Below are 12084 nucleotides of genomic sequence, written 5' to 3'. Positions count from 1 at the left end.
GAAAGGGAATATCAAGGAAGATTGCCTGTAGAGGAAAATACGTCTGCGACGCAGACACAGTAAGCGATTTCGGAATAGATCTACTTCGATATCTGTCAAATCCCTCCGTTGCCTCCGTCTGCCAAGGTATACATTACCAGCGGACGACGTAGAAACAGAATCCAGGAAAATGTCACTGCAGTTCGGAAGAAAAACAAACACAGTGACTCCAAAGACACCAGTATTGCTACTCAAGACAAAGAATCCCAGCCTGAAAAACAAATGTAGATCGAATGAGGCCACGATCATTTAATCAGAATTACTGTGACTATGGCTCAAGCTTATAATACTCTCTCTGAATATAAATAGAATTAAATCTGAGTTAAACATTGCATCTCTATAACATTTTATCTGCGACTCAGAAGCAAATGTAGTTATTTTACAGGAGGATTTTCAGTTTATCAGTGTTGTTGTTGTGGTCTTCAGTCCTGAGACTGGTTTGATGCATCTCTCCATGCTACTCTATCCTGTGCAAGCTTCTTCATCTCCCAGTACCTACTGCAGCCTACATCCTTCTGAATCTGCTTAGTGTATTCATCTCTTGGTCTCCCTCTACGATTTTTACCCTCCACGCTGCCCTCCAATACTAAATTGGTGATCCCTTGATGTCTCGGAACATGTCCTACCAACCGATACCTTCTTCTAGTCAAGGTGTGCCACAAGCTCCTCTTCTCCCCAATTATATTCAATACCTCCTCATTAGTTATGTGATCTACCCATCTAATCTTCAGCATTCTTCAGTAGCACCACATTTCGAAAGCTTCTATTCTCTTCTTGTCCAAACTATTTATCGTCCATGTTTCACTTCCATACACCGCTACACTCCATACAAATACTTTCAGAAACGACTTCCTGACACTTAAATCAATACTCGATGCTAACAAATTTCTCTTCTTCAGAAACGCTTTCCTTGCCATTGCCAGTCTACATTTTATATCCTCTCTACTTCGACCATCATCAGTTATTTTGCTCCTCAAACAGCAAAACTCCTTTACTACTTCAAGTGTCTCATTTCCTAATCTAATTCCCTCAGCACCACCCGATTTAACTCGACTACATTCCATTATCCTCGTTTTGCTTTTGTTGATGTTCGTCTTATATCCTCCTTTCAAGACACTATCCATTCCGTTCAACTGCTCTCCTAAGTCCTTTGCTGTCTCTGACAGAATTACAATGTCACTGGCGAACCTCAAAGTTTTTATTTCTTCTCCATGGATTTTAATTCCTACTCCAAATTATTCTTTTGTTTCCTTTACTGCTTGCTCAATATACAGATTGAATAACATCGGGGAGAGGCTACAACCCTGTCTCACTCCCTTCCCAACCACTGCTTCCCTTTCATACCCCTCGACTTTATCAATACTAGATTTAAAACAGTACCAACCGTAGCGCCTGAAGAAAGTACAGCCACAGCTGTCTTATTAACAGATGGTATTCCAGTAAACAATGTCGAGATTTTAGATTAAATTCGAGGAATAGGCTGTACAATATATGATGGTACCTCAATTAACCTATGCCAACGGTCTTGCCTCAATGGTAACACCGATTCCAGTCAGATCACCAAAGTTAGGCACTGTCGGGCTTACCTAGCGCGTGGGTGAGTGGTCGTCCAGGTCTGCCGAGCGCTGTTGGCAAGTGCGATGTACTCAGCCTTTGTCAGGCCATTTGAGGAACTACTCGGCTGAGAGGTAGCTGTCTGGTCACTACAAATGATAACAGCTGGAAGAGTTGTGTGCTGGCCACATGCCCCTGCGAATCCGCATCCATTGACGCCTATCGGTTGAGGATGACACTGCGGTCGGTCGATAAGGTTGGGCCTTCGGAGAGAATTTAATTTAATTATCCTATAAGCACTCTCCGGTAACAGCAACAGGTTAGAGAGATCCATTTTTTACGAAGAAGATATTATTTATCTCTTAAGAAAAGCTGGCCGCGGTGGCCGTACGGTTCTAGGCGCTGCAGTCCGGAACCGCGGGACTGCTACGGTCGCAGGTTCGAATCCTGCCTCGGGCATGGATGTGTGTGTTGTCCTTAGGTTAGTTAGGTTTAAGAAGTTCTAAGTTCTAGGGGACTGATGACTTAAGATGTTAAGTCCCATAGTGCTCAGAGCCATTTTTTTCTTAAGAAGAAATTGCATGTTATTTCAACTGTATAATAAACAAAAAAGACCAGGCCCCCAACTTCATGAGCTAGTTAACAACATAAAACTGAAAACACTTGGGAATTAAAGCATTCCACCACAGTGAAATATACGTTTTTCAACTCAACTTCATACAGTCGGCTAAGTAATGTATGCATCTGAAACAACAAATGAAAGAATCCTTGCACCTGATGTGATGCCGGCTTATTCCCCTAACCATTGTGCCCTTATAGTAAACAGCTCAAGAAAGTGCATAGATCACAGCGCAAGGCCAACGTTTCGCATCTGGAAGACAGAGAAAGCGTCGATTTTATCAGCGAGACGTGGACTACCGATCTACATACAGTAAATAAATATTCCTCTACAATAGAACAGTTTAGCCATAAGGAAAGTTAGGCAAAGTTTAATTTGATGTGCATCTCAACAAGTAAGTGACAAGTTCTATCACACAAAACTGAGAGAGCTGTATTCATAAATCCAGAGTGACAGACATACACGTTCAACATATAAAGTGAAAAAAGGCTAAACTTCTGAGTATCAAACGGAAACAAAGGAAGGACTCAAGATAAAATCCACACTCAAATCTCTTTTACAAGAAGGATTGACTTAATGTACCATTCATTAAGACACCAGGAAAACTGCAGACACACATTCAACGAAGCTTAGAAACAGACACTGGGGGGCTGCTCACAAACCAGAACGAAACTGTCCGACAAATCGAACAACATTACGAACAACTTGTAACACCACAGCTATTATGCTGTATGGATTTATTTTGCTTTATTTAATGTTACATTGTTGATCTTCTGTAAATGTGTTTGAATCGATAACATAAAATTGTGTACTCTTTTCTTTGTCAAACCTTTGATGTCGTGATTTGATTCTATGCAAAGTAGTGTATCTGCAATTTATATTCTTTGTCCCATTTGGAGGGAACAAAACTTACTGCATATGATTGCAATTTTGTGTGAATAATTTTTTGTAGAAGTGTCAATATGTGAAAATGTTCTGTCTTATTTAATGAATTTGGTTGCTGTTATGTAAATTGCTGATCCTCAGTTAGGGCTCTTAGTTATTCTGTATGTAAAAGGTGTAGTGGTTCCCCTCGGGAACGGAACTGTGTAGGGCGCGCAAATTGTGGTTGGCCTAGGTGGAAAAGGTGGAACTGGTAGTCAGTCGGAGACGAGCCAGCAGTCGGGGACAAGCTACGAGTCGGAGACGAGCTACGAGTCCGTGCACTGCCATGTAAAAGATGCATATTGTGCTGATTCCGAGAGAGGCTTTTCCTGCTTCTTTCCAAGGCCTCGGATGGATGGATAAATAGCTGGAACTATTCCGGAGTTTGTATCTATCATCGCCACCAAGAAATGACAGAGTCCAGCAATTCTGCCTACAATTCCACCTACCAACATGCAGTTGCCACCACATTGCGCAATCATTGCAACGTAATACTATAATGATGTACAGTGAAGGATCAGCTTAATTGACGTGCTAATGTGCTGAAATATAAGGTAATTTGTATCTGAATTTATGTACCTTCCTTGATTTTTCTCCTCATCATAACACCTCTCAGGTTCCTCCCCGTTTGAGCTAAAGTGATATCCGAGTGTCCTTACTAAAGGAAATTAAAGCCTAGAGTTTTGCTAATTAATGCCTCTTGAACTTAGTAAAAAGAAAGTTAAAGTTAATGTGGCAATAGAGTGAGTTAAAGTAAATGTTATTTGCTCAAAATAATTTTCCTATTAAAACTGCTGTTGCTAACTTCAATATTAAAAGTTCTTAAGACTGAGGCTTATAAGGCAAATGATCACATTATTGTCTGTAGTAAATTCTAAAAGGTGAGTCAGTTTCTTGCAATTTGGTCAGTATTGTGTTTCGCTGTAGTAAAAGTGAGAAAGCTGCAGTTGTGAAACATTATATATTCATGTTTGCTAAGTGTTTGTGTATCTTGTGTATTAGAAGTGCATGTTAATAGTAATGTTATAAAGACCATTCACTTTATGTAAGCCTGAAAGTAATAGGGTGTTTCGGTATCTCTTATAATTTAGCAAATAATTTGTGCTGCTCCAGTTGTTAGCTTCAATCTTAAAACATATGTGTGTCAGAGTTCATTGCACTCGCGTGTGGCTAAGTCTAGGTTGTGTTTGTCCATTATAGTTACTTATACCTACTTTCATAAACGAGAACGTTAATCTTTCTCTTGCCTAATTAGGCTGGCGACCGTTTCCCTTATCCTATAAACAGTATAGCTAGGCAAAATTTTGTTTGTTACTATTGAAATATTTACGTAATTCTGACTTTCATTTCCGATAAGCCACCTCCGTTAGGAACAACACGGTCAATATAACAAAATTCCTCTCAGAGGGTAACACTGCTCTGTTGCTTTATACCATTATTAATCCAAAAAAATAATTCTGTTTTACAAATTGCCTCCTGTTTTGAGATTATGGTACAGCAGTAGCAGTTAGGAGTGTTATAAACTGAATTCCTATGATGAAGCAGACGAAACCACTACGGATAAAATCGCACATAATTTTCACGGAGAGCTTAAGAATGATGAGAATATTGAATGTTTATCTGATTTTAATGCAGACGGACTTTTAGAGTTAATCAACAAGTCACCATCAAACAAATAACCCGTGCCAAACGGCCTTCCAAAGGAATTTTGTCTTAGATTCTGGAATATTATCAGAACAACTATTACAGCGATTTTAAACGAAATAATAAGATTTCAAAGAAGGTAAAAATATTTCAGGACTAAAGTTTAAAGTCAGAAGAAAATAGATAACATACATCAAATAACTTTATTGAATTTTTATTAGAAAACGATTGCCACAGCAGTTAATAGCAGAATGACGCATCTACTTCAGAATATGACAATAAAACATGAATCCTACCTTGCGAGATGGTTCAGCACGACCCCAATCTCGGACTATGGAGACATTATGTCATTAGCTGTAGTAACTAACATAAAATGCGTTAAACTCTTTGTTGGCTTCTGTAATACTTTTGACTGTATTAATCACCGCTATCTAGAACAATTACTGAAACAAACGGGACTCGAAGAAGGGGCTGAAAAAAACTGGTACAAAAATAAACAAGGGAGACATCAGAGGAATTGGAATTGTCAATGTACCGTGGACGGTGATGGTGGCAGATCACAAAACCTTGGCAATTATAATGCGTAGGTATCCATAAAAAATGAACACGAACAATTGGAAACACTGAACGGACAACATACAAGGTACCATAACAAAAAATGCCTGGAGTCCACCAATCTCATAAAAAATAGTTTTAGACACTTACGTAATATGTAAAGCATATTATACGACTCAGTTATTCCTGGTGCCAAAAATCCAAGCCAAAGGGATAATGCAATTGTCCAGCAGGTATGTGTGGATAGGCAATATCTTCAATTTAAACTACAACACTATCACGAAGTCAAAGCAGAGAGAGGCTAGAAATTAACGGACATCAGTAGGAAGGCCAATGTGTTACTCATAAAAAGAACAATCATGATCATTAACAATGAGTCAAATACCACCACTTCGAAACTATTCAACATTGCTCGATCAGCATATGTACAACCGTCAATAGCAGCAGGCAAGTTAACTTTTAAACTAAAGCACATCAGTGAGTTTTGTCTTGAATTGAGTTACTTAAGTTACTTGCCACTTTACAAAAGACTAGTTTAATGACTAAGGCTTTAGTTGATGCATGGAATTAGACAGATGGCAAGTAGAAGTATCCACAATTAACGAAAAAGACAATGTGGGGAACATTAGCTTACAAATTCATTCATTAGAAGTGGCTTCGACATGGTATAAAGTAGTGAAAAAATGCAATTGCAACTAATGAAAAACTCTATCTGACTGGACTAAGCGATACTAACGAATCCTCAAAATGTGGTCTAGCTGATATGCTGCGATTCACTTGCTGCGGGCAGTTAATGAACTGGAAATAGGTCAGGAAGAGATCAGCGCTCCTCGCAAGAAGCGCGGAAACCAATTACAACACTCATAAACACAATACTCCTCTGGCCTGACTCGGATTTCTACCCACAGTTGAAAAACAATACTGTGATGTGTACATTCGGAAACTAAGTGAAATATATTACATACAGAAACAGTGAAGACAACATTAACACATTTTAAGTTGATGTGGAAGGGGCGCATTGGCGAATGAAACAGTCCCCGAATCTCAAAGAGAATTTCGCAAATCGCAATTTTATTTGAAAAACACGGAATCTGAAAAAAAAGTTATAGAAATCGTCTTTGAAGTTTCTGTGACAGTTTTTATATAAAAAAACATTATGCCAGTAGAATATATTATAACTACCTTCTATTTATCGATTTTATTTTACTTCTCCAAAGAGACATGAGAGATATAGAAAGATTTTGATATGAACGAATTGTTCTAATCAGCTTCGTGAGGCAAATGAAGAGCTGCTTGGATAAAAAGCAGCGGTATCACTAGGGTTTATGTATTGGCAACATCTTCAGAAGGAATTAGCGACGTGCTGATCACATATCCTACGATCACAAGCTGCTCCTCGTACTGCGTTGAAGCCAGCAGCCGGCAAGTCGGAACAGACCTCTGGACTAATCCGTGAGTGACATTTATTTTTGTGTTTGTCTCTAACGTTAATCAAGAAAATATCACTTTCACTGGCTGTTATTTTCATCATAAGAATGAAAATTTAAGAGGGTATGGAATATGACAGTTTTAAATTGAGTGAGACAAAATAATTACCACGAGAATCCTCGTAAGGAACTATCGTTGCGCCTGTGCGACGAGTCGCGACCGTAGTGCACCGCTGGCGGGTAGTGTGGGTTGCATAATGCTGCAGGGAACTCGCTACGCTGCCAAAGTCTAACATTGTAATACGTTTGTTTGCGGCAGTGATCCGCAGTAGCCGTTATACGAGGCGTGTTTTTTAAGTAAGCACCGTTTTGAAATTAAGAAAGAGACGTGCTAAGATATCTCAATAATTTTATTTTTACATGAAAGCCTGTACCTTAATCTACGCACTGACGCCATTACAGTCTGATTATTTCTCGTTTACGTTGTTTACTGAGTGTTTAAGATGCCTCCGACAATCGTGAGTCCCGCCGACTGTGAAGTACTGGCTGTTATGAGATTTCTTAGTGCTAAAGGCCTAAAATCTATCGATATTCATCGTGCGATCTGTGCAATTTACGGAGAAAACATTATAGTGATGGAATGGTAAGAAAGTGGTTGAGAGCATTTAAAGATGGCCCCACAAATGTGCATGATGAACAACGGAGTGAGCGTCCTTAATTCGTTAATGAAAGTTTGGTGAAGAAAGTGGACAACAGGGTGAGAGAAAAATGACGCTTTACGAATTTCTCCTTGCGGGATGACTATCCTAATGTTTCTCGGTTCTAGGAGCTTTAGTCTGGAACTGCGCGACCGCTACGGTCGCAGGTTCGAATCCTGCCTCGGGCATGCATGTGTGTGATGTCCTTAGGTTAGTTAGGTTTAATTAGTTTTAAGTTCTAGGGGACTGATGACCTCAGATGTTAAGTCCCATAGTGCTCAGAGCCATTTGAACCAATGTTTCTCGTAGTGTTTTGTATGGCTTTGTGACCGAGTACTTGAATTACCGAAAATTGTGCACACGTTGGGTACCGAAAATGTTGACGGATGTGCACAAAACCAATCGTTTAGACAGTGCATTGACTTTCCTTGAGTAGTACCACAACGACAGTGATGATTTCTTAAACCAAATTTTTACGGGCGATGAAACATGGGTGGCCTACGTCACACCAGAATCAAAGCAACAGTCCATGGAAGTTGGGCAAGGGCATCATTTTGCTGCAAGACAATGCCTGTCCGCATGTGGCGAATCAGACCAAAGATCTCATCACATCTTTTCGATGGGAAACACTAGATCATCCTCCGTACAGCCCCGATCTTGCTCCCAGTGATCCTGCACTTGAAAAAACACCTGGGCGGTCAGCGTCTTCAAGAAGATGACAAAGTCAAAACAGTGGTGATGCAGTGGTTAACAAGTCAGGCGGCGAACTTCAATGAGGAGGGTGTTCAAAAACTGGTACAACGTTATGACAAGTGCCTCAATATTGACGGAAAATATGTAGAAAAGTAGATTAAGGTACAGGCTTTCATGTAAAAATAAAATTATTGAGATATCTTAGCACGTCTTTTTTTAAAATTTCAAAACGGTACTTGCTTAAAAAACACGCCTCGTATATCAATTGCTCTTGGTTTTTTTCGTCTTGAGCTTACTGCAGTTAAAGAGTATTTTTCGTCAGACGCTGTTCACTTTTATTTATTTTCTATCTATAAACACTACACTGTATGGACTTACTATGTATACCGTGTTTCCAAAATCACCGCAGAAGATGCTTTATAAACAAAAGGCGTTAGATGAAAAATAGTCGTGCAACAAGCTTAAGACGGAAAAGCCAATAGTAACTGATATCTTCCGTCCGATTTGTAAGTGGTGTAACACAGATATCGACCACACTGGTCCGAATTTGGTGCAATACTGTTTGCTCGTATTCAAGTGGACAATTGTCATAAAATAGTGAGCAGCTGAGATTTAAGACTAAGTATTCACTGTTCGTTGAATTATGTCTGTTTCGGCATCAACGAAAGTTACACAGGTCTCGCATTCGATACGTACACCGGACCACACATCCCCTTCTCTTCCTTCTACGCCTTCTCCGTTTCTTCCACGCTACTATAGCTGTGATCCATCTTTGAGCAAAGTGTCTCTAGTTAATTAATTATAATGGTATTCGGTGCCTAGTAGTGAATTACTGATGAACATTTCAAATGTGAAAATTTTGAATTATTTTATCAACATTCTGGATGTCTGCTGATTGAAGTTATTTCTGCAAAAGTGGTGGACTTTGACAATTTTTTGACGCTTTGCATAAAGATAGTTTTTGCACAGCGAAGTGTCATGATTAATGAAAATTAGGCTTTGATAATCTTCGGAGGACTTTTGTATCGTTCGCTAATGCGAGATTCGTAATTGAGCTGATGCGGCTTAAAAACGGGAACCATTTTATTCAGTTATACCTCTATGAAAAGACTCCGTGGATGCAGAGAAGAATTATTGCACTTACAAATTTATGTGAGAAGACTTACAATGGGTATTTTTCTGATCTTTTTGTACCTACACCTGCTTGATTTGCCACGCCGTGTCTGAAAGTAAAACATATTTAACGAAATTTTGTACATTTGTGATTTGTTCTTTCGATTTGTAGATAGTACTTGAGAACGGTCAGTAAGGATGAAATGGCCAATTGTCTAAAACTCGGTAAATCAAAATACTTACAAATCAACAATAGCAGCCGATATCCAAAACATTATGGTCATCAGCTTAACATCGTGTTCGTCGACCTGTGGAACGGAATACAGCAGCGATTCTGCGTGACGTGTATTCGATAAATCCTTGGTAGATTTCTCGTGGTACGTCATACCAGAAGCCTACGCACACGTGACACAGTTCCCTTAAATTAATGGCCGGTGGTTTGTGGGTGCGGAATTAGCACTTGGTTCAGGTCGGGCGAATTTGGTGGTCAAGACATATACGTAGAGATAATTATTATGCTCCTCAAACCACTGTAGCACGATTGCGGCTTTGTGATTCGTACAGTTATCCTACTGGAAAATACCATCACCGTCTGGGAAGATGTAACGCATGAGGGGCTGCAGGTGGTCCACAATAAAGTTAGCGTACTGCACAGCTGAGCTGGTGCCTTAGATCTTCGATTACTACCACAGTTCCCCTAGAAGCGCAGGAAATATCGCCCATAGTATAACGCTGCCCTATCAGCCTGCCTCAGCGGCGCTGTGCATGTTTCGAGCTGGCGATAACCTGAATCTGTGAAACAAGAAATGTGCGTCATCCGACCAGACGATGTGTTCACATTTATTCACGGTCCATTCTCGATATCTCGCACCCACTGCAATAGTAATGGACAATGTCCTCCGGTCAACATGGGAACACTTGAGCGTCGTACAGTGCAGAGCCCCATGTTAAACAACGTCTGCTGAACGGCGTGCCCCGAAAGACGTATGCCCACACCAGCATTGTACTCTGTCGTTAGATCAGTAGCGGATCGTCGCCTGATGACGGTCGAAGGCCGTTTGCGAGGCCATAACAATCTGCCCTTTAACATAGTCGCTTAAGTCAGTGGAATTCTTCGTTTGCAGCCCGTATCGTCGCTGGAATGATTCACCATTTGTCCCTGCACTCCATGTTTACTTTTTTACCGCGTTACGTGCGCGCTGCTTGGCTTATCAGTATATGTATTACTGATTCGTACACATTACGTATAGTCTATGGCTACGACAACGAGATAAGTGTAGCACATACTTTGGGGCTTGTTCTCTTGTACTGTAACAATTATTCGACTTCCGAGCTGCCCCTAAATACATACAGATCACAACGTTTGGCGTGTCTTATCTGTGTAGGCTGTAAATACTGCAGCTCTGTAACATCAAATTTTACGGCTGAATTTTTAATTAACGGCACATTGTCATGTTCTGTTTGTATGAATAATTAAAAATACTGATGAACTCCAAGTTGGTTACCTACATTTCCGATGTATTCATTTACTGCGATGGTAGCAGGCCTACACTGGCTCCGATATTGAGGTTGTGCATTTGATGACCCTTTTTCGGGCCTGGAGGGAGCCGAAATGTTGCTTCATACTACAGTTACGACGAAATTGCCAAGGAGTACGATTTATTCGGTAGTTAAAAGACACAAAGGGCCAAGAGCTCCACCCCACTAACATACCAGAGAGGGCTGCTAAGCCAGCCGGTGGGAGGGGAGCTCTCCAGAGCCAGAAGCATCGTTATCGCCAGTAGGGCCATTTTGACCAATGGCTAATCCCAGGATGACGTAGTGTTCCATTAGAGCTCTTGGCGACGGCCGAAGGGTTGTTCAAATGGTAGTAGGGTCGCGAGCAGTCAGCCACAGAAATCCCAGGCAGTCAGCGCCTTGCTGTGAGCACAGTGGGGGAAGGGGGGGGAAAGAGCTATGGAAATGCAGCCAGTGTAAGAAAATTAGACGTGAAGTCCTGGGAAAGTGTGTTTGTGAGATTACAAGAGAAGCGCTATCCTTAATCTTCAGTGAAACACTCTATATCGTAAGTCTGCCTAAAAGGCTGACGGTTTGGCCACCACTTGCAACAGCAAATGTAGCCTTTCTGATAGACCTAGGAAAAAGTTACAGCTAACTGCCAATGCACTGCGTGTTCATAACGCCGCAGTTCTTGGAAATTTTAATCAGTACTTCTGGATTACTCGCCCGCCTAATGTCTCTCTCTTTATAATCATCACTAGTGCCAGCTAGCATCAGCGCGCTGTATACGAACGCGAGAGTGGGATGTGGGTGGAACGGAAGATCTGGTTGTAAGTGCGGTTTAAAGTCATACACTGAAAGAAAATGACTGCGTTTACTGTAATTTAGAGTCTACATTGAGCCCTTCCAGCACGGGTGTACCTCACCATGCGCCAGTCCCAAAGGCAAAAGGGGTGCGTGGCCAAAAGTTAAAAGAATTTAGAAAAGGAACAGGGAAATTTGAAGGGCGAAAGCTGAGTGGTAGAGAGAGGGGCAGACGCATGTTACAAGATACACGGAGGCAGGCGGCGTGAAGCTGTCTCTCCTGTACGAGGCGCCTAAATACAACAGAGGAAGGAGAAGATGCAGAACACAAGACAACATGTGACGGAGTCTTCAATGCTTAAAGTTCAATGGTATGTTTTCGAAACAAACGTTGATCATTTATTTCAATGAAACTGCAAAGGACACCTCATCCACACCTAGCGTTGAAATATATTACTTATCTTCTTATTTCGTTGGTGCCCTCGTTGTCTTCTGTGGAATATGATGTTGGATC

At 40.8% G+C, this 12084-nt stretch overlaps 1 protein-coding gene across 1 annotated transcript in view; it reads right to left on the bottom strand.

Annotated features, from left to right (window-relative positions):
- The window catches only part of LOC126188543 (neurogenic locus notch homolog protein 3-like), a 136666-nt gene extending 125610 nt beyond the window's left edge, over nt 1-11056 (bottom strand). Inside the window, exons 1-2 of the mRNA XM_049930143.1 lie at nt 10980-11056; nt 6072-6164 (exon numbers count right to left, since the gene is read on the bottom strand). Coding sequence (XP_049786100.1) covers nt 6072-6164; nt 10980-11056 — 170 coding nt within the window. The remainder of the gene's footprint in view (nt 1-6071; nt 6165-10979) is intronic.
- Between the last annotated feature and the right edge of the window lie 1028 nt (nt 11057-12084).

Source organism: Schistocerca cancellata, chromosome 5 (assembly GCF_023864275.1).
Source record: "Schistocerca cancellata isolate TAMUIC-IGC-003103 chromosome 5, iqSchCanc2.1, whole genome shotgun sequence".
NCBI lineage: Eukaryota > Metazoa > Arthropoda > Insecta > Orthoptera > Acrididae > Schistocerca > Schistocerca cancellata.
The sequence above is the reverse complement of the archived record's forward strand: the minus strand, read 5'-3'. Positions and strand labels throughout refer to the sequence as shown.